Here is a 23,725-nt window from a genome sequence, read left to right as displayed (position 1 = left end):
ATGAGGACGGCTCCGACAGCGACATCGGAAGCGTCACATTGCACAATGAAGGGCTTTAGCTCATCAGGATGGGTAAGCACCGGTTCACTAGTGAACAACCGTTTGAGCTTATTGAATGCCTCCTGGCACTTCTGGGTCCAATTTAATTTCGCCCCTGGCTTTTTTTGTGCCCGGACCCCTTTTCTTCGTTTTTAACAACTTCGTGAGGGGCAACATGATCTGGGCAAACCCCGGTATGAAGGTTCTGTAAAAACTGGCGAACCCGAGGAAGGATTGGAGCTGTCTACGTGTCCTTGGGGGAGCCCAGTCTAATACTGCCTGAACCTTGCCCGGGTCCATGGTCAGTCCCTGCCCCAACACTCTAAAGCCCAAATAGTCCAGCTTGGTTTTATGGAATTCACATTTTGACAGTTTAGCATACAGCTTATGCTCCAATAGGGTACTCAGAACCTCCCTCACCAATTTCATGCGTGATTGGAGATCTTGCGAATAGATAATGATGTCATCCAGGTACACCCCCCCCCCCCTTAAATAAATACTTTCTCAACACTTCATTAATAAAGTTCATAAACACTTCCGGCACCCCCTACAACCCAAATGGCATCACCAGATACTCGAACTGTCCCATGGGGGTATTAAACGCCGTTTTCCACTCGTCCCCCTCCTTGATGCGTACTCTAAAATACATGTCCCTCAAGTCCAACTTGGTGAACACCTTCCCTTCTGACACCATACTAAGTAAGTCTTTGATGAGGGGGATTGGGTAAGCATTGGGTGGAAATCCCATTAATCCCCCGAAAATCCGTGCAAAGTCTGAGCGAGCCGTCCTTCTTTTTCCTAAAGAGGACAGGGGCCGCATGGGGTCTGTGGCGGGCCGGATAAAACCTCGCTTCAGGTTTTTATTGAGGAACTTCCGTAATTCCACCTCCGCCCACCCCATTGGGTACACCTTGGCCTTAGGTAGAGTCTTTCCCAGGATCAGTTCGATAGCGCATTCAGTGTCTCTGTGGGGCGGTAGCTCATCGGCCCCCCGTTCACTGAACACTCCCCTCAAGTCCCGGTAAGCCTTGGGGATCGTCTAGACCTCTTTCATGGTCAAGCAGACTTTCTCCTTCTGGGGTGGCAGACTGGGACCCCACTTCTTTTACCAGAGATGCCCCTTACGCACCAGGTCATTAAATTCTATTGTCTGGTCTCCCCACTGAATGTCTGGTTCGTGCTTGGCTAACCAGCCCACCCCCAACACTACATCGTACGATGAGGAGGGTGCAATTACAAAGGCCTCCTGGTCCCAGTGTTCTTTAATGCCCATCGGCACTAACTGAGTCTCTAGTACACAAGGCTCCCCTCTCATTACTGCACCATCCATCTGTTCGAACTGGATGGGGTGGGGCAAAGCCATCGTGGGAAGCCCCAGTGCGTCCACCAACTTAGGGGTGATTATGTCTCTGGTGCAGCCCGAATCGATCAGGGCTCTCACTTGCACAAACCTCTTGAGTTTGCTGTTTAGCAAAACTGTGGGTACAACGTACAACGACCTCGTTACTCTCACCCTGACTGGTGCTGGTTCCTCGGCGACCTGCTGTCTGGCACCGCTTAGAGCAGGTCGTCCTCATTTCCCGACGGCTAGTCAGTCCAGGACATCTCACTCAGCTCATGGGTGACGATGGTGTCGTTGTCTGCCATCGAGGTCGCCACCGCGCTGCTCTTCACCGCTTTCTTAGGGCAGCCGGTCTGCTTCCGCGGGGTTGGGGTGCTCTTCTTGGAGGCGCTCGATGGTGGTCGAGGGGGGGGTTGGGTAGTTGCTGGCCAGGTGGTTCGGGTCCCCGCACTGGAAACACTTGCGGGTCTCCGTGGCCTTCCCACTAGTCCCCCTCTTGGGGTTTCTTCGTCTCTGTCTTCCCTCCTGCCTTCGAGTCCTGACTCGACTTGCTACTCTGATGTTGGCGTTGCATGGCCACCCTCTTCAAGTTCGTCTCCACCTCTCCCGCCAATTGGATCCATCCCACCAGGGTGGTTGGCCGGGCCTGCTGCAGGGCTCTATCCAGGATGCTCACGTTCAGCCCGTGGGTGAAATGTTCAATTTTTATCAATTCACTCCACCCTCTCACCTTGACCGCGTTGGTATGGAACTCAGCAACGTATTCCCAAATTGTCTTGGAACCCTGCTGCATATCCCTCAGGGCCGCCAGGGCACGAGTCTCCTGAAGGGGGTCCTTGTACTGAGCCAGCAGGGCTTGCAGGAAAGTGGCTACAAAGTCCAGCTCCGGGCTCATGCCTTCGTACAAACTCACATACCATCTCTTCGCCGCCCCCTTCAGTGTCGACCCCAGGTAGTCCACACGGCTAAATTCATCAGGGAATGTGTTCCCCCTGTAATGCATGTAGCTATTAGCCTGGATCGTAAAGTACTCCACCTCTTCAGGATCCCCGTCAAAGGTGGTGTCTAGCTCTCTCCCGCGTCCCCCTTTAAGAGGTGCGGGTGGTGCCGCCGGTTGCAGTTGCTGGGGTACTGCCGGTGGCACCATTGGGGGTCTAGCCACTGACGGTTGCGGGGTTCTCCTCAGGACTCGCTGGATCTGCCTGTTGAACTCCCCAGCCATCATGGTGGTCATTGCTTGCATCTCATCACACAAGGCCTTGGTCGCCTCCTCGACCTCCTTTCGGATTATTGCCCAAAATTCATGAGCCGCCTCGTCTTCCTCCTCTCTCAGGCATGGCCCCTCTGGGTTGCCCACCTCGTTTGCCATCTTTACCTTGCGCGTGTGTCTGGTTAGGATGGCCTCTCGGCGTACCGGAGCCTCGTCCATCGTGGTGGTTGAAGTACATGGCTTCCACTGCCGCGGAGTGACTAACAGTTGTTGGATGTGGAGTGGGGAGCTCTATCTCCATCTCCTCCATACGTCTCCTCTCAGACATATCTGGATCTCCATCCATTTGCAGTCATGAATTGCCACTTTTTCTTGTATTTTTAACAAGGTGGAATCATGTACTTTCCACCTCTTGCACTTTATTTGATGTTACCACAGTCTCATTTCTGAGATCTTCTATATCTTTTTTTAGCTTTTTAATATCTTTTCTAATTTTTTTGAAGCAGTTATCTCCTTCATCCCTTTCATTTTCCTGGCTTCCATTGCATCTAATTGGTCCTGCATTTTCTCCAGTGAAGCAGTCCTTGCTTGGGTTTGCTTGTGGTCTCATATGTAAAAACACTGAAAATTTTGGCCTCACCAAATTAAATTTCAACTATCAGATTTAAAAGAGTGAAGCTTGCTTTCTTCAATAAGCCTTATTTCGCCGTCCTCAGAGCCTCCTGGGCTCAGATATTAATTTTTAAAGTTTTTATTTTCTCCAAAATGGCGATCGCGACTTTCTGCCTCACTTTTTTTTAAAAAAAATCTTTTTTCTCTAGAGGCTTCTAAAATGGTTATTAACAATAAGGTCCAATAGCATTTACCTTATAAACATCACTTCTGTCGGCTCCCCAATTTTTAATGTCCCGAGCACTTTAAAAATTTTATTTCGATGATTTACTTCGATGATTTTTCTTTTCCATCCAATGCTTCCTGCTTTACTTTCCACCAAATCCCGTTTTCGCTGGTAAAGAGATCTCACGATACTTGACGTATTTCCTGTGTTGACTGTGGGAGCTGCAATTCTATGACGATGGGGCTTTTTCTCAAAAACCGCAAGTAGACCAAACAATAAATTCCTTTCCACTTTTTAGCACTGTCCTTTAAATTTACAAAGTCCAAATTTCGCCCCTTCTCCCCATCTTCTTCCAAGCTTTCTAGATTTCAATTTCCCACCTTCTGATTTTATTTTGTTTAACTTTAATTAGTCCCAGAATGACAGATAGCGATCTGTACCTTTTCTGTAGTTATCCAGATTAACACCGGTCTTGTGTAGCTTTAGATGTTTAGTAGTATCAAAGAAGATTAGGATCCTGTCGAGCTTATGTCAAATAAATGACTCTGGAAACTTCTACAGATGATGGAAATGCAACTCGTCTCCAGAGATCCCTCAAAGCCTCAAAGGAGTCCCCCCTCTGGGACTCCTTTTTAGCTAAGGTAAATCTCCTCAAAGTTTCCTGTGCATATCTTGGACTGATCTCTGACTGAGAAAAGTAGGCCGTAGACATTAAATTTCCTTCCACTACCCCGAACAGAAGTTCCAGCCTGCTCCCCTTCTGAGAAGCAGTTCAGCTCGGCATTTTCCAACCCTGGAAGTCGTCACCCTCAGTGCTTCTTTTGCTGCTGATAGTGTAGGACAAGCTGGCTTCAAAAGAGCAATTGGATTTGACCCATTTCGCTCCACCTCTACTTTCCCTGATCTCAAGAAAAACTCAGTCAGGCTTATGCTTCCCAACACTGTGAGAGGCCTCCTCTGAGCCCCCTGCCAAAAAGGTTAAGAAAGGGAAAGACACGTCTAAAGGAGGCTCCCAGATGAAATTTAGTGCTCACACTGGAACCTGGTCAGTCTTTACAAGCAGAGGCCCTCAAGGCCTCCAGAACTGCACTCTGCACCGGCCTCACTCTCCAAGGGGGAGGTCTCGTAGAACCTCATGGAATTACACAGAGTTGGAAGGGGCCATACAGGCCATCTAGTCCAACCCCCTGATCAATCAGTCTAGAGCATCCCTGTTGAGTGTTTGTCCAGCCGCTGCTTAAAGACTGCCAGTGAGGGGGAGCTCACCACCTCCCCTGGTAGCTGATTCCACTGTTGAACAACTCTTACTGCAAAAAAGTTTTTCATAATATCCAACCAGTATCTTCCTGCCCTTAATTTAAACCTATTATTGTGAGTCCTGTGCTCTGCTGCCAACAGAGCTCCCTGGCCTCCTCCAAGTGACAGCCCTTCAAATAGTTAAAGAGAGCCATCATGTCCCCCCTCATCCTTCTCTTCTCCAGAACACTCCCCTCTGCCTTTCCTCATAGGGCTTGGTCTCCAGATCCCTGATCATCCTCATTGGACACTAATTGCCATTGGGTCAGCTACTACCAATGCAATGGCCTGTGAACCGGTACCCGATGTCTCCTTGGTACCTGGGATTTGGGAGCACAAAGACACCCAGTCCCACCATCTGCAACCACTTTGATTCAGCCCCCCTCCCTTGGAGCTGAACTACTTCAAACTGTCCACTTCAAAGACTTGACTTCAGATCCGAGCCACAATGAACATGTGGGGGACTCCTCGTCTACATCACCCACTTCAGTAAGTATGGAGACTTACTGTAAGTATGGAGAACAGACTTCAGTAAGTATGGAGAACAAATTACTAGAATGGCACGGTCACTAGAGATAGAGCACAAATCCAAATGCAAGATTCTTAGCCATCTAATACTCAGATTTACTGGGGATGATTTTGTTACCAATTCTGGAAGGGCTTGAGGACATTACCCTACAGGTCTGGCAACATCCAGCTTCAGTCTAACCTAGTGCTAAATGTTTCAGACAACTTTATAAGGTCAAGAAAGAACCTTGCAACTACTTCTCAATACATACTCCATCATCATTTCCAGTTGTCGAGGAGATGCAGCCCAAGGGCAGACAATCATATCATGCTGTCCTGACAAGGTCACAAGGTGGATGCAGTGGGACATAAGTTCTACACCTCAACATCCCTGGCTTTCTAGGTGGCTGACTACGAGGTTATCATGGCCAGCTACCAATTATTTATTTGGGAACATACGTTACATTTCAAAGAACTGCTGCCAGAAGAGGAAGTGGCTAACATGCTCCAGATAGAAGTGGTTTGTTTGTCAAACAACAAATAAACACCAGAAGGCACTCTGCAATTGCCAGTGCACACAGTTGCACTTTGCCAACACACCTGGCTGTGGTCGACAACCGTACCAAATGAAACTAGACAAAAAGTGGAAGACTTACCTTTTGACAGATCCACACTTTCGTCAGCTAAGTCTGACAAGATTTTGACTACAATAGAAAAGAATAAACAATGAAAACTTTAGGAAGCACACACTAAAGTTTCTCCTCCTATAAACAGTGCCCCTACGGTCATGGCTACTGGCATCCCTATGAAAGAGCAGGTTTCCCAACAAGGGTACCATAAACGTAAAGGAACTACACCAGGTCCCGGCCCTCTGTACAGATGGTGACAGCCAGGGAATCTACCCAGCCACACAAAATACAATGATAAAGGTCACATTTGGTGATATGGAACTAGGCCCATATTAGACGTGAGAGTCAGTATATTCCTGAAGGTTTCAAAATTTTGTATGGCTACTATTACTTCATTGTTACAATTATTACAATCCATTTCTTGGTTTGATAGTGTTTGATTTAAAAGACGCTTATTTTCACATATCCATTGAGATGTCTGCAAGTTCCTTCTGTTCCAGTATGAGGAGCAAGTGCTCCTCTTTTGGCCTGGCAACCACACCCAGAATATTTTCTAAATTCATGGCCCCTGTGGAGACCTTTTTGTGATTGAAAGGATGCCATGCGTTTCCCTACTTAGATGACTGGTTAATTGGGGCTGAGACCAGAGAAAATCTGACTTCGCTAATGTGACCTTGTGCTCAACAACACCTGCCAGGACTTCTGGGTTTACTGATTAACTGGGAGAAATCCAGACTGGAGTCTTCCCAGTTGTAAAGTACTGCACGTTCTTCACCAATCAACACACCTTAGCTTCATTAAAGGTGTTTATTGAGAGCAAGCCATTACAGACGGACAGGGTGTTGCCGAGCAAGCTGCACATTCCATCCTGCCTCCGCAAAGAGTGAGTCCAGTTTATTGGCTCTGCGTTGGACTCTACAGTGGGAAAAGGTTTTCTTCCTCCTGATCAGGTTTGGAGCATTGTGGGTCTGATCAGTAGCTTTAGAGCAAAGTGCTTCTCATCACTGCATAACATCTTACAATTTTTTGGATACTTGGCATCGACTATGGCAGTATTGCCCCACACTTGCTTTCATATTACCTACTGCTTCAGGCACCAAGCTGTCAACATTGACCAGCTGATCCTACAAACACTGTGCCATACACAAGGGGGCACCAGTGGAGATTGCTTTGACCTGAGTATCAATGCTGACCATGCTTTTATCACCAGCATCCCTAACCCATATTGTCGGGCAGTTGCATGTCTCACAATTCTCAGAGGCCTTTAACATCGGTGAGCTGGGCAACACCTCAGGCAGAGAGCTGGACAGAGATGATTCTGGTCACCAAACCTCCCACACCAGTCCTTCACTGACAGTACAGGTAGCAGATGACCTACCTATATCTCCATCTGAAGATCTGAAATCTTATGGCAACCTAATCAAGCAGATGGCCCACATGCTGGGCCTATCCATTATCCAACCACAACCCACTGTAACGGACTCCATCTTTGACATAGTCCACCTAGACACCTCTACAGCCATTGCATTACTCACAAAAACTGTGATGTTACAGGCTGCCAAGGTACCATGGAGCAAGCCAGCATTGACCCCGGTCTTCGCTAGACCACATGTACAGGGTCCAAGAGATTGGAGTCAAGTTTCTGTTTTCCCATCCAAAGCCTAACTCCATGGTGGCGACTTCATCCTCTAAAAGAAAGTGCACACATTTGACCCTCACAGATAAGGAGGGCAAAAAACCCCATTCCTTTGGGCAAAATTTTTACTCTGCTGGAACAATGGGGGTCAAAAATTCCAGCTACCTGGCATGCATGGGGCTTTATCAATACTCCCTCCGGGAACAACTCTCAGAGCTAATCTCAAACCTCCCTGAAGGCAAATGCACAGCTGCCAGGTGGCTACAAAAAAAAGGTATGTTTACTGGCTAAACAACAAATCAATTCATCAAAACACACATTTTATACGTCCTCCAAAACCATTGCCTCCACTATCGCCCTAAGGAGACACTGAACAACAGCCCTTCAGCCTGACACACATTCCTATATAGAAGACCTCTTTAATGGAGAAGAAGAAGAAGATATTGGATTTATATCCCGCCCTCCACTCCGAAGAGTCTCAGAGGGGCTCACAATCTCCTTTCCCTTCCTCCCCCACTACAGACACCCTGTGAGGTAGATGAAGATATTGGATTTATATCCCGCCCTCCACTCCAAAGAGTCTCAGAGGGGCTCACAATCTCCTTTCCCTTCCTCCCCCACTACAGACACCCTGTGAGGTAGATGAAGATATTGGATTTATATCCCACCCTCCACTCTGAATTTCAGAGTTTCAGAGTGGCTCACAATCTCCTTTACCTCGCCCCCCCCCCACAACAGACACCCTGGGAGGTAGATGAAGATATTGGATTTACATCCCGCCCTCCACTCCGAAGAGTCTCAGAGCGGCTCACAATCTCCTTTACCTTCCTCCCCCACAACGGACACCCTGTGAGGTGGGTGGGGCTGGAGAGGGCTCTCCCAGCAGCTGCCCTTTCAAGGACAACCTCTGCCAGAGCTATGGCTGACCCAAGGCCATTCCGGAAGCTGCAAGTGGAGGAGTGGGGAATCAAACCCGGTTCTCCTAGATAAGAAGATGAAGAAGATAGAAGATATTGGATTTATATCCCGCCCTCCACTCCGAAGAGTCTTAGAGCGGCTCACAATCTCCTTTACCTTCCTCCCCCACAACAGACACCCTGTGAGGTGGGTGGGGCCGGAGAGGACTCTCACAGCAGCTGCCCTTTCAAGGACAACCTCTGCCAGAGCTATGGCTGACCCATGGCCATGCTAGCAGGTGCAAGCGGAGGAGTGGGGAAACAAACCCGGTTCTCCCAGATAAGAGTCCGCAGACTTAACCACTACACCAAACTGGCTCTCCCAGATAAGAGTCCGCACACTTCTCCCAGATAAGAGTCCACACACTTAACCACTATACGAAACTGGAGAAGGCCTTTTCACTCCAACAATGGACACAGTCCTCCAGGAAAAGCACAAGTTCCTGTTCCTCTTTCCTCCACTGCCCCTCATCACAAGGGTTGTCATCAAAGCCCTCCCATAATCTCAGGGTCACTGCTCACTCCTGTACCTACAAGCCCAAATCCTGATCGCGGCCTTGGTCCAAGCAACAGTACAACAATCACCATAGACATTCCCAGGTCATCCTATGCCTTAAAAATTAAATTCTCAGGTGAGCAACAACCATCCTGATCCAAGACCTCAAGGACCTCTAAACAGGGCCTTTGACTTGCACATCCTCACCCCACCAAAGCCAACAACCACCTTTTTACCATCTCATATTTTGACTACTCACCTCTACCCCTTCTTCCCGGTCTGGAGACGAATCACCTCCAGCAAATCTGTCCTGTCCGTCATCTCACAGGGCTACGCAATAGTTTGTTCAGATGACCCTTACACCAGTGTTTGTCATAACTCCTACATCTGACATCCAAGAGGAAGTACGCTGCTAGAAAAGCAAGCCATAGAAGCAGTACCACTATCATCAGAGTGATATGGCTTCTACTCGCAATATTTACTGTCTCCAAGAAGGACAGTGGCATAAGACCCATAATGGATCTGAGGGCAATGAATTAATTGCAGGTTCTGAATGAATGGCTTCACTCCAGTGCATTCTTCTGCTCCTCAGGGAAGAGATATGGATGGCCATGATAGTTCTGCAGGATTTCTATTTTCATCAGAACATCAGACCACACCACAGGCAGTACCTGTGATTCTCAGTGGGAGGGGAATATTACCAATACAAGGTGCTCCCATTTCCACTGCACTGAGAGTACTCACAAAAACTATGGTAGTTGTTGCAGCCTATCTTTGTTTGCAGGTTTCCCCTATTGGCTTCTGGTGGAGGACCCTGAGGAACATCTCCTGGAAGACATGAAAAAGATCTAGACATTGCTATTGGCTTTAGGTCCATGTGTCAACCACAATCTCAGCCCTTCCAAGAGAGTAGAATTCATTGGGGCCCTACTCAACTCCACAGCTTGCAGATTCTCATGGAAGGAGCCCCATTTCAACTATCCTTTCCAGCAGTGTCCTTTTCCTGTGGAAGCACAAGTTCCTGTTCCTCTTTCCTCCACTGCCCCTCATCACAAGGGTTGTCAACAAGCTAATAAGGGAAGAACTGAATTGCATATTAATCACACCCTGGTGGCCATGACATGCGTGGTGTCCCATAGTCCCAAATGTAGCACTTCCCACCAGGTGTGGACCTCCTACTCACGTGTGTGGGCGGGGTCCTATTCCATGATGTCCCACACTGGAAACTGACAGCCTGGAAGATCACCTTGGATCTTCTCCTGAGGATGAGGCAAGTAATGATCAAGAGCAGAAAATCTTCCACCAGAAAATCCTATGCATACAATTGGCACAATTCCTAGCCTATACCAAAGATATCACAGTACATCCAGAGTCGGCTGGACTCTCTGCAGTTTTCAATTTCTTATTCACTTTTATAGACACAGTCACAAGCCACTCATTAATGGTCTACCTGGCCGCCATAACAGAGCACCATCAGAGAATTGACAGTCACTCCATCTTTGCTCACCTCGCTATATCTCCTCTAGTCAAACATCTGGTTCCTGTCTGGGACCTACCTGTAGTTTCCAGAAAATTGACAAGGAGACCATCAAACTCATGGCCACGTGGCAACCCTCAGCTTTTAGCATGGAAGACAGCTTTCTTCATCACTATTACATTGGCCAGATGTGTGGGCAAACTTGTGGCACTCTGGCATGACCCCTTATACTTACGTTCCACACCAAAGAGGTCTTGTTGGCACCAGATTATGTTTTTTGCTCAAGATAGTGTCAGAATTCCACCTCCATTCTGGCATCATGCTCCCAGACTTCTTTCCATATCCTAAAAATGACACAGAAAGACTGTTTCATTGATGTAGATATCGAAAGGGCCCTGCTCTTCCATCTCAGTAGGACAAAAGCTGACCGCAAAGACCCTAATCTCTTTTTCTCCTATGCTAATCACAAGAGGGATTCTAAGATATCGTTGCAAAGGTTATCTAAGTGGATTGTCGGAAATATTAAACTGTGCTACTTAGCTAGCCAAACGCCCACCACCGGGACCTGTCAGAACACACTCCACGAGGGTGATGGCCACTTCCATCACCTTTCTCAGGGGAGCTCCTCTACAAGACCTCTGCAAGCCAGTCGTGGGTGGCACCTAATACCTTTGTGAAGCACCATGCTTTAGATGTTTGTGTGCAACAATGGGCAACGATGGGACGATCTGTCCTGCAGTCCACCTGCCAGCACTCTCCTCCAGGTAAGCCAGAGCTTGCTGCTCTCCCACAGGTGTGAGGCACAGAGACTACGATGAAGATAAACAGGTTTCTTACCTGTAACTGCTGAGCTTCAAGTGGTCATCTGTGCATTCACACCATCTGCCCAGCCTTCTGCTCTGCTGTCAGCCCTCTGGGCAAAACGTTGGGGTTGTGCAGTGGTCAGAAGGAACTGGCGGGATGTCTCTGTCCTGCCCCTGTGAGCATGTGCAGTGGGAGCTCCAGAGCTTCATGCCGAGAAAAGGTGCCAAAATCTTTGCTGAGCTTTGTAAGTTTACTGGTCAAAGCTGCTGCAGGCATCTTATTCCCACAGGTGTGAATGCATCGATGGCAACTCAAAGATCGCCAGTCACAGGGAATCCATTTGGTTTTTTTCATCTTCAAAAGCACACCTGGCTGCAGTGTTTTCTTTTCACATGGGAGTAGAAGTCAGTTCCCTTAAAGGGCTGAATAATTTGTGCCCTTCAAGGAAAAGGAAAGGTCCCCTGTGCAAGCACCAGTCGTTTCCGACTCTGGGGTGACGTTGCTTTCACAATGTTTTCACGGCAGACTTTTGACGGGGTGGTTTGCCATTGCCTTCCCCCATCATTACACTTCCCCCCCCCCCCCAGCAAGCTGGGTCCTCATTTGACCGACCTCGTAAGGATGGAAGGCTGAGTCAACCTCGAGCCGGCTACCTGAAAACCCAGCTTCCACCGGGGATTGAACTCGGGTCGTGAGCAGAGCTTAGGACTGCAGTACTGCAGCTTTAACACTCTGCGCCGCGGAACCCTGTAATTAAGTGGTCTTTAACACTGGTTTGGGCACAGTTAATGAAAAAAAGCCCTTTGAACCTTTAGCCGTGAGCTCTGTTGCCCATGCAGATGTGCTTCTGGGCAGCCAGATGGGTGTCAGCAGCCCTTTCTACAGATCTTCCCAGGAAAGGTTGTCCTACTTGGGGTTCCATCCCAAATTCCCCTCGTCCCAAGAAATCATTCTGCCAGTGTTCCCCCCCAGTTTCCACGTCAGAAGCAGGAAGGGAAGTTGAAGTCTCTAGACATTAGAGGGGCACTCTTGTTATACCTAAAAAGCACAGCTGAATACTGCAGGCTCTCTGTTGATGTGTTTTTCAGAATCACGAACGGGGAAACTCCAACCCCTCCTCTCGAATCCTTTCTTGGTCCCGGCCCCTGCCTGATGGAATGAGCTTCCAGTGGAGATCAGGCCCGGTGGGATTGGTTGCAGTTCCACACGTCCTGTAAAACAGCTCTTCTGCCAGCCCCTCAGTTGAGGCAGCAGACGTCGCTGTCCGTTAGGCCTCCCCCCCCCCCCCCCCCGCAACAATCTTGGGATCTGACAAACCTTTGGACCTAATTGATCATTACTATAGAGGCAGAGTTTTTATGCGTTTTAGTTTGTATTTTAGCTGTTTTTATTGTAATGTTAATCTTGTTTTAATTGGCTAATCTTTTGGTGGAACCCACCCTGAGTCTGCGGGAATGGCGGTATATAAATCAAATAAATAAATATAAATAAATTCCAGGTGGTTGGTGCAAACTATTAAGATGTGTTATGAATTGGCTAGCTGCCCCTCTCCATTGGACATCCATGTACACTCTACAAGACCGGTTGCTTTGTCTACTGCATTCTAGGGTGGCGTCTCTCTGATGAGATCTTCAGGCCAGCCACTCTGGGCATCATCAGACACTTTTGTTCATCATTATGCATTAGACTTGGGGAACCAGTGCTTCAATCACGATTCAGATAGGTTAGCATGTCCCACCACCCTTTGGCTAGCTTGTTAGAATCCTCACGTGGGACTGCATGGAAGATCGATGATGAAGACAGAGTTGCTTAGCTGCAACTGTTGTTCATCAAGTATCTTCTGGGCAGGCAGACGTACCCTCCCTTCTGCCCCGCTACATGCCTTTGGTGGCATGGAGGTACAAAGACTAAGTGGTGCTAATGCATGGGAGCATATGGTTGGAGGCGGGACCAGCTCTGCCTCTAGTGCACAGCGCCCTCTTGAGGCTCAATGCTGTAAAAACCTACCAATAGGCAGGCCTGCCCATGCGCAGTCCCCATGCGTGCCTGCATAGAAGATGCTTGATGAACAACAGTTACAGGTAAGCAACCTTGTTTTTTCGCTACCTGTGACACAGAGTGAGTAAGCTCACATCTGAACAATTTTTTAAAATACAGTAGAAATACCCCCAAAACAGGTTTGAGACTTTTGAGCTGAAACTGATTGTGTTAGCATACCTAGATATTATGGAGGGCGAAAAGAGAATTTGACAAGAGGATGCCATTCGGAGGATATTTTAATGGCAAACATATGTAGCTAGGATCTACTATACAAAGTTGAGTTTCTATATATTTACTCCTTGGCAGCTTTCTTTTCTGATCCTCTTAAAACAAATTTTCTGCTTTTGCTCATTCCTTCTTCTACTCACAAAGTCTCCCCCATGCTTTCAAGATGGAATCCCTGCCTTCTGTGCCCTCTTACCTGGTTACATTCAAACACCCACTGGTTCAGCTCATGCCTAAATCACCTGGGAGAAGCAGGAAACTGATCCTTCTGCAAGCTGTTCCGATATGTATGAATGAATTGGAATGCGTAGCTTTGCATGATTACACTACTTTCTCGCACAATTAGACGCCTTTCTGGCGGCGGCGGCCCCCTCGCATACCTACACGTTTGCTGCGGCTGCCTCCAACTTTAAAATCTTTGACTTGAAGACATTAACCTGTCATTGTGGTTCAAGGCAGCATACAATAACTGCTAAAAACATTACTACTTAACCGTCAGTGTGAACACCATCATTTCTTACTCTTGCATATTTACGACTAGTCCTTCTTTTACATAGTATTCTGCAAATGCTTTTAATAGTATCCTTAAACGAAGCAGAGTGCATGCTCATAAAAGTGTATCATTCACATACAGCAAAAGTGGCAATTTCTGTGCCTCCAGTGCTGGACCCTGTGTTATGTAACCAGACAGATGAGGGGCCAAATCTTTTTGGTAGATATTAAACAAGAATAGGGCCAATAATCAACCCTGTTACCCCTTTATGCAAGGGGATTTCATCAGTTAATTGCCCCTCAATACATGCAGGTATCTGGGCCAAAGATTTCAAATACAAATGCTTAATAGTCACAAGTGTTTATCAATTGAAGCTTAATTCATAGTAGTTTCTCCCTTGGAATCAAATGCCCGAGAACCAGACAGGGGAAATATGATCCTGTTAGTTCCACTGGATCTCAGCGGCCTCCAATACTATCAACTGTAGTATCTCACTGAGCAGCCTCTTATCACGGAGGGGGGGCACCATGTGGTTCCTAGAATCATAGAGCTGGAAGGGACCATCCAGACCATCTCGTCCAACCCCCTGCTCCATGCAGGATCAGCCTAAAGCCAACCATGTTTTGAAGGCTGCCAGTGAAGGGGAGCTCACCTCCTTCCTCGGCAGCTGGTTCCACCTCTGAACTATTCTGACCAAGACCCATCTGAGGGGCCCGTCTCAGAAGGTGGGGCCCAGGGAGTCCTGCTGTGCTGCATGGCTGTTGGCCTGTGGGGTTGCACAGGATTCAGGCTTATCCTACGTGCAATTTAATATCTACACAGAGCCCCGGGGAGAGGTCATCAGGAGGTTCATGCTGCGGTATCACCGGTATGTGGATGATGCCCAGCTCTATCCTTTCCACCTCCTTCCAAGAGTGCTGTTGATATTCTGAACTGGGGCTTGGAGTCGGTAACGGGCTAGATGAGGGTGAACAAGCTGGCACTTAATCCTGATGAGACAGAGATTCTCTGTTAGCAGAAAGGCGGATCAAAGACTTCAGATCTCCCTTGTCTTGAATGGGGTTATTCTCCCCTTGAAAAGCCAAGTTCACAGTTTGGAAGGGCTGCTTGACGCAGTGGTCATCTTAGAATACCAACTGGCTCTTGTGACTTGGAGAACGTCTTCTCTGGCTGGTGTGTCAGTTGTGTCTGTTCCTGGGTCAGTCAGATCTTCCCACCATGATCAGTGCCTTAGTTGCATCTAGACTGGACTATTGCAGTGCTCTCTGCTTGCAGCTCCCCTTGAGGAGTGTTTGGAAGCCACAGCTAGTGCAGAGGGTTGCTATCAGGAGCGGGGGACCCCGTGATATTATAGCGATTACACTGGCAATTGATTCCTGTAGGGCTATCGACTACCAATTCAAGGTGGCAGTTGCTAGCCCTTCAATTAAAGCCCTACATGGCTTGGGACCAAGGTACCTGAAGGACCGTCTTCTTCCATGAATTAAGACCACTGGGAGTGGGCCTCTTTATTGTGGGTGCATGGGAGAGGGCCTTTTCGGTGGCAGCCCCACATTTATGGAGCAGCTTCCCCAGGGAGGTGCATCTGGCTCCCTCACTCTCAATCTTTTGAAGGCAGCCAAAGATAGATTGATTTATTTTATGCTTTTCATTTCTAGCCCCATGGATCAAGGCAGTCCTAAATTGTGATTTTAAATTTTGGTTTTATTTCTTTAACGTAATCTAGTGTGTGTGTGTGTATATATATATATATATACACACACACACACACACACACAATGTTATATATTAATATTGTAGGCCACCTTGAGATCTGTAAGGAAGAAAGGCAGCCGATAAATATTTTAAATAAGTATCTAACTTTGCTATCACTTTCCCGATAGATGCTGCTGGCTGCCCAACCTCAGAAAGCAGGCTGCGCATGTCTGTTTGATACTGGTAATTTAAAACCACAAAGGAGGGTGGGGCAAGCGGTTCCATGCTTTACACAAGTTGGCCAACTTAATTCCTTGAGGGTGACCCCAGAGGACATGAGGTGAGCGGCAGCCCTGAGAGGCACAGGTATACAACTGCTTGAGACTAACTTCGCCAGGGAACAATGAGGGAATCTGGTCATGAGCGCCCCTTGCGTGTAACTGAGGGAGTCTGAACAAGTCCTGGCAAACAATGCCCTTCCCTCGCCCACATTTCCAGTTCTTTTCGGCTTGTTGCCATCTAAGGCAGGGTGTCAAACTCATTCGTTACAAGGGCCAGGTCTGACATAAATGGGGCTTTGTGAGGCTGCGCCATGTAGGTCATAAAGCGTAATGTGAGGCAGCAGAGATATAAACTTTGTAAAGGATACGAACACAATTAAAGCTTTGTTTTCTTAAAAATACAAACATGCTTCAAACCCTTGTAGTGTTTTGCTTAAAATGGAAAGGTGGGGGAATAGTGGGATTTGGCAATGCAATTTTTAAAACAAAACAAGAAAAAGCACAAGGATCACAGCAGCAATTAAAAATATAAAATACTCTGAGCCTGGGAAAACAATGAAAAGGCATTGCAAGCTCCCCCACCCCACCCCCGGATCTACTCAGATTGACAAAGGCTCCAATGTAATATCTCCCTTTGGCTGTGAGCTTCCAAGTTAGAATACTCATCAGGTCAGGTCCATTCAGCAGAGACAAGCTGGCTCAAAGCACCAGCCCTTTATTTGCAGGGGCACAACTCCAGCTGGTTATAGGAACACTGAAAGTGAAACTGATCTCCAATTGAAACACATTGCAGCACATAGGAAGTTACAAGGAAAACACGGAATGGATTTTCTGTTAAGGTCTCTGGGCCCAAGCTATCTGGGCACAGAGACCTTAATGGAAAATCCATTCCACGTTTTCCTTTCAGCTTTGCTTCCTGCTACAGCTGGCAAAGACAAGGCAGAAAAAGCAAGTAACTTCATCAGCCTCAGAGCTTCAAAGGGTGAGGACAGGAAGAGGAGAGGGGGGGGGAGAAAAAAAGAATCCAGAGGGCCTGATTAAAGCCCTGGGTGGGCTGCTTCTGTCCTGTGGGCCGGACATTTGACACCCCTGATCTAGGGTCTTATTTCTAATGAAAACTTGGTCTGGTTTGTGTTCTTAATTGGCATCTGTGTTCTTTCATTGATATCTCCCAACCATCTATCTGGCGGATCTCCCAAAATGTTGAATATTCGCTTACTTAAAATTTAGCCATTTCATGGTAAGAATCTTTTGAAGATTATGTAGTAATTAACATTGAAGACATAGCTGACAAAGTACCACCTGCACAACAGGCAGGTTATAGAAGAAAAAGAGACTGGATTTATACCCAGCCCATCGCCCAGTGTCTCAGAGTGGCTTACAGTCTCCTTTCCCTTCCTCTCCCCACAACAGACACCCTGTGAGATAGGTGGGGCTGAGATGACTCTTTTGAGAGTAGCTCTTGAGAGAGCAGCTCTTTCAAGAACTGTGTTACTGACCCAAGGTCACCCAGCAGCTGCAAGTGGAGGAGTGGGAATCAAACCCGGTTCTCCCAGATTAGAACACACACACTTACCCGCTACACCATGCTGGCTCTAGAGCCTCGACGTGACTTCATTTCCCATTTCTTGCCTGCTCAGCCATCCCTCGAGTGGCACAGTGATATTGATTTTTGCTCTGGGACGAGCAGCCTGGACCGTCTTAAGCAAGCAGCGCTCACGAGGACACGGCAGGTCACGATTCATGAGGGGAAGGGGGCTGTGAAGGGACAGCAGGTCAGGCTTAGTTGCTGATATGCCATCCTCAAGGCATTCGGTCTGAAGGCGGCAGCTTCCTTGGTTCTTCCCTGCCTATTCTTTGATCCCATCATTACATCAGTAATAGATGGTCCATCAGTGTGCTTCATCGAAAGCTCTTCAGCCATGGGCTTGGTACCAATAACCCCACTTTTTGGTGCTTGGCCCCATCTGGCAAAGCATAGAATTGTGGAGTTGGAAGGGACCTACAGGGCCATCTAGTCCAACCTCCTGCACAGTGCAGGAAAATTGCACGAGGAAGGCAGGCGAGTCTCTCACCTGACTAGTTATGCATCTGTCAACAATTCTGTTTTCCTTTCATGCTATACCCTCATCTTTTCTCCTCCCGCGATGTTTTATTCCAACGTTTTATTATGTGTAAAATATTAGTTGAGTATTCCCACACTATCCTATTAGCAGGCCCGACGCTGCGAGAGAGAGAGAGAAATGGATTCTGATTAGCAGTTCTCATGTGTCTTATCGGCATGCTCTTTATTTTATAGTGCCTTTGGTATGGAAGTCACGGATTAGATAGAGCACAAAGGCATTTTTGCGGGGTGGTTCCCAGGATGCATCGCTGCTCTTTCCTCCAGCCTTCAGGCCTCATGTGAACAGAGAGCATGCCCCGTAGTCCCGCTCAGCAGCGTTGGCAATTCTGGGCAGTGCTTAGTTCAGCGAGTCCACTCTGGCCAGAGCCACCATGTGTGTCACCTGACCCCCGCAAAGATCCGTGCTAACTAAGTTTCTTTGTGTGCCTGTGTTGCGAAGAAGTATTTCTTTCGGCCTGTCCCGAACGTACTGCCCTTCAGCTTCAAGTTCTAGAATCCCGAGAGAGGAGGAGAAGTTCTTCGCCAGCTCTTTTCTCCTCATGTATAATTTTGTAAACCTCTATCGTGTCCCCTCAGTAGGCAAACGCTGACCTAGTAAGGAAGACACAGCCTCAATAGTTTTTAACTGAAACAAATGAAGCAGTGCATTGAAAATGTAAGTAAAAATGCTACAACAGAGCACCGGAAGAAATTAGCAGACTTGGTCACGTGGAAAGAACCAGGGGTCATTTTGTAGAAAAACAGGTGGTGGAGCTCATCCAGGGATTGTTATGCAGCTGCAGATACTATTCAATGGACAAGGAGGTGGAACTCTCCGAAAGGTTCAGGAGCTGCGCTTCTGTGAGCTCCCACTGAATCCGAGGCCTAGAAATAACACTTGGACCTGCTGTTCTGCTCCAAAAACAACCCCCCTCCAATTCTGATTCAAAGCTAAGTTAATAAATTATTATGCCTTTGAAGCATAGATATCCGTCGTGACCAATTCAGAGACCTCAGTAGAGGCACAGTACTTTATTTTATCAAATTTATATCCCGCCGTCCCCTTATTGGCTCAGGGCAGCTAACAACAGTTAAAAACCACATAGAACGGGTGGCCAACGGCAGCTCTCCAGATGTTTTTTGCCTACAACTCCCATCAGCCCCAGCCAGCGTGGCCAATGGTTGGGGTTGATGGGAGTTGTAGGCAAAAAAAACATCCGGAGAGCCACCGTTGTCCACCCCGACACAGAATATTAAAAACAATATACAAAAAATCAATTCCACACATTTTTAACCATAAAATCCAAGATGCACATCGATGTTTATTGAGGAAGCACTAGAAAATCAAAGCAGCTTTGCTTTTAAGAAATTCTCATTTCTTCTTTACATAATAAGGACATAATAACATAAGAGAAGCCATGTTGGATCAGGCCAATGGCCCATCCAGTCCAACACTCTGTGTCACACAGTGGCCAAAAAAATTATATAAATTTATATACACACACACACACACTGTGGCTAATAGCCACTGATGGACCTCTGCTCCATATTTTTATCCAATCCCCTCTTAAAGCTGGCTATGCTTGTGGCCGCCACCACCTCCTGTGGCAGTGAATTCCACATGTTAATCACCCTTTGGGTGAAGAAGTACTTCCTTTTATCCGTTTTAACCTGTCTGCTCAGCAATTTAATTGAATGCCCACGAGTTCTTGTATTGGGAGAAAGGGAGAATAATGGTATTCTGTGAAACTGAGCACTCTGTTTCAAGATCAATAGACAGAACTTTTGGGGAAACAAAGGGGTCCCGCTTACAAGACCCAGACTCTTATGAGAAAATTCCCAGTCCAGGCACTCTGAGTGGCCTTGTCTTGACTTCCAGAAAGCAGGACAATCTTTGCAGCGCGTGGGGCCCTGGAAGGATTGGTTGCCCAAGGCAAAGCGTTCCAAAGGGCTTGCCGATCCTGTCAGTTTGTGCCATCAGCTCCTTGTCTCAGAAGAACTGTCACAAACTCAAGTTTTTCCGTTCCCTAAAATCTTCCAAGAAGCAATATATCTGCACCTGAATGCTTCATCCATGAGGCATTAGCACCATCGGATGAATCGGATACTTTTTGGTGCTTTGTGGGTCTGATGCAGAACACTATCTTTGTCAGCTCCCCTCGCGATGAGGATATGGAGAAACAGCTGGTAAGGATTTGAGTTTGGGGCTGTTCTCCCTCCATCTTAACTCCCACGAGAATTGGAAATGTGAAATTAACATCCATGTTGTTACTAGTGGCTGCGGTCATTTGACTAGAGAAGCCAAGGTTTTCAGTTACAGAACTTTCAGAAGGCTATACTGTCCCCAATTCATACTCCCTTTATCTGGGTGGAGGTGAAAAGGCCACAGGGTTTGAAACTGCAGCCCTTTTCCTAGGGTCTGTAGGAATATAGGCCTAGAGCTGTGTTGCTGAGCCATTTCATGGGCTTTGTCTACTGACTCCCTTGCATAAATAATTGCTGCACCAGCAGTGTATAAGGATAAATAGTGCGATGTCACTTGCACACACTTCCAGAAGTTGCAGTGGGAATGTCTACCTCTGCAGAGCACCCAGGGGGAGGGACGGTGGCTCAGTGGTAGAGCGTCTGCTTGGTAAGCAGAAGGTCCCAGGTTCAATCCCTGGCATCTCCAAAAAAGGGCCCAGGCAAATAGGTGTGAAAAACCTCAGCTTGAGACCCTGGAGAGCCGCTGCCAGTCTGAGTAGACAATACTGACTTTGATGGACCAAGGGTCTGATTCAGTAGAAGGCAGCTTCATATGACCATGGCTACAGCACTGGTCTATAGTAGAAAGGTAAACTATACTGCCTACACCAAACTTTGGCTTTCTCTTTATATTCCGTCCCACAATGTGCAGGTACACATGTACATACAAAAGGTTAGATCCCAAGGATCAAGTCCTCTAACGGTGGCAAAAAAAAAATCATAGCATTGGGAAACGATGCCTTGTGCCACCGTTAGCAGAACCTGTCAGTCAAATCCAACCCCTTCTGTTACTGTTAAAATGGCCTACGAGATTTAGGAGGCATAGCTTTTAAGTTGTGGAAGGGTAATAAATTATAATTTAAGCCTAACATTTGTTCTACATAAACCTGGCCCCCTCTGTGAATCACTGGCAGAAGAATACGTGATTCCCTGGGAAGCTCTGGACATGGTCCAGCCAAAATTAAGCACTCCGTTTCCTTTGATTGCTTAACTTCCCATGAAAATCAATAGAACGTGCAGCAAATCCCATTGAATTTAGCGAGGCTTTCCCTATAAAAAAGTATATACAGAGTTGTACCATAAAAGTTATGTTGGCTGGGGGAAATGTTAGCTAAAGGCAAAACAGCATTTCACCGGTTGTGAAACATTCACCAGAATAACAAATGCGTCTCCTACCACACCATATTCTGGCTTCCGGGGCTTTTTTTTTGAGCAGGAACGCAGTTCCAGCTGGCTTGGCCAGGGCTCTGGCTCCACTGCACTGTTTTGTGTCATCATGTGGAAAATAACCTACTGAACAGGTAACGTCACTTCCAGTGATGTCAGGAGTGTGTGGCCTAATATGCAAATGAGTTCCTGCTGGGCTTTTTCTACAAAAAAGGCCTGCTGACTGCCAAAGAAAAAACGGTTTTGTATGACGTTTGGGTTTTAATGGCTTGCTTCTTTTCCGTAGGGCCTCTTAAACCCGTCGGATTGCCTTTGCTGGGTGGATTTGCAAGCAGAGCTGTCGAATACTCCATGATCCCATTTCAGTTGCCTCTTCATGGAAGCTCCCAAGTCTAGCAGCGAAATCCATGAAGTCTCCAGCTGAGTCCATCCATCTCCCAGTCTCTAATAAGCATGCAATACTGTGAATGGTTGTTTTTCAAAAGCGAGCAGGTCATTGACGTCATGCCATTGCAAAACTGCTTCCGCAAACTAGACATGAAACTCCTTTCCAGGGCTGTTTTTAAGGCAGTTACAGTTGGGGGTTGCTTGAACGGCAGCATATTCCACATGGACTAAGAGCTGCTTCCAACAAGCACAGTCCACCAGGAAAAACACCCCCCCAGGGATCGAGTCCCCTCTGATTACAAGCAAGCACCTTATAACTAACTTCGGAACGTGCATGCCAAAGTGTGTTTAGAAATGGTTAGCTGTGATTCAGTTGCAATGCGCAGATCTTGCATGTTTGCCAAACTGGCTTCCAGGATTGCTATTTTAATCCCCAAATTCCAAGTAAAATGGGTGTGTTGTCTACTTATTCTTATGTGACAGTTTGCACACATTGAAATGCACATCTTTTTTTTTTTTTCTTCAATGGAAGCAACTCTATAGAATATGTTTGAAATTGCAGCTGCAGAAACATTTCTCTGGCCGTTGAGATTGCGATGATGAGCCCTCTGTGTGTGTGAATGTGTTTATTTTGTCTTGATATTCGCTTTCCCCCATAGAGCTTCCTTCCAGTTGTCCCTTTTGAGGGGCAAATTGTCTACAAAGGGATCTTTACTGGATACCACAGACTTCGGCACTGTTTCCTCACCTGAGACAGACTTACAGGAATGTAACTCTCGAAAGCTATGGGCTCAACCAAATGCCATGTGGAGAATGTTAGCATTCCTAGACAATAAGTGAAGAAAATTAATGGAAAAGTGAAGTTGACACAGCAAAAATTATCCCCCCCCCCCTTCAATCCAGCTTCAGACCACTGAGTTCCCCACCCCAACATTCAGCTCCTGAGAGTTGAGGGAACGCATGGGAACAAAGCAGGAATCTGCAACGGGGTGGGGGAATTTAGCAGAACAGGCCCTGCCCGCCTCCGCCAACAGAAGTGCCATTACGACAGTTAGGTGGGAGAGCGTTCTGCAACCTAAGCTCTGGTCCATCTCTAGTTAAGCACAAAGATGCACATTCTTTTCTACAGCGAAGGACCTATAGAGCTACTTCAGCCTGGCCTAGCTGAGCATCATGACAGATGTGCTTCTTCATTGCTCTTGTGAAGAGAAGCCTGCTCCTTGGTTGGATGTGGGCTCTAGTCTACAGGATATAACTGAGCATAGAGGTGACTGTTACAGGAAGTATCTTGAAGTCCAAAATGGAAGAAACTGGAAATGAGGTCCTAACGTTTAGTTCTAGACCTTTTGGGGGTTAGACTTTCTTGGGGTTCTAGACCTTCTTGGCATGGGGCTTCCAGATACTTTTTCTGATAATAAACCTCTGTCTGTATCCAGTGGTCATGACGTCTTGTGCATCTTGGGTGGATGGGACCCGTTGGATTGCACTTATCCTTTGGAAACGGTTCTGTAGGCTCAAAGGAAAAAGGACAGGCTTCCATGGAGACTGAAATATTTCCCTCTCTTAGTATCCCCTCTTGAGCCGGGCTTTAATTCAAACAGAACAGACAATCACATATAGCATGGCTCATGACATCCACAGTTCTGCTTCTCACCCTGAGGTGTCTGCAGGGAAGCATCGAGAAACCAAACAGAAAGATTTATGCAGGCGTTTCTTTGTTGATGTTTCCTTAATGCTTGAGCATAGCAATTTTCCTCACGCAAAGCTAGATTTTTTTTTTCTTTAAGTTCATGGCCAATCCTACTGAGTGGGCATTTTGTTAAAGAATTCGATTTTGTATGTATGTCCTCATAGACTCA

At 47.1% G+C, this 23,725-nt stretch overlaps 1 protein-coding gene across 3 annotated transcripts in view; it reads left to right on the top strand.

The window, feature by feature from the left end:
* LCORL (ligand dependent nuclear receptor corepressor like) overlaps window positions 1–23,297 on the top strand; it is a 104,132-nt gene extending 80,835 nt beyond the window's left edge. For 2 of the 3 annotated variants that reach the window (XM_060246205.1, XM_060246206.1), the window contains exon 8: window positions 21,766–23,297. In XM_060246205.1, the coding sequence (XP_060102188.1) occupies window positions 21,766–21,875 (110 nt within the window). In that variant the 3' untranslated portion in view covers window positions 21,876–23,297. The remainder of the gene's footprint in view (window positions 1–21,765) is intronic. The other variant, XM_060246209.1, reaches the window with a different exon arrangement.
* Window positions 23,298–23,725: the final 428 nt, after the last annotated feature.

Source organism: Heteronotia binoei, chromosome 9, assembly GCF_032191835.1.
Source record: "Heteronotia binoei isolate CCM8104 ecotype False Entrance Well chromosome 9, APGP_CSIRO_Hbin_v1, whole genome shotgun sequence".
NCBI classification, from domain to species: domain Eukaryota; kingdom Metazoa; phylum Chordata; class Lepidosauria; order Squamata; family Gekkonidae; genus Heteronotia; species Heteronotia binoei.
Note: the sequence above shows the minus strand (reverse complement) of the source record. Positions and strands in the feature narration are given on the sequence as shown.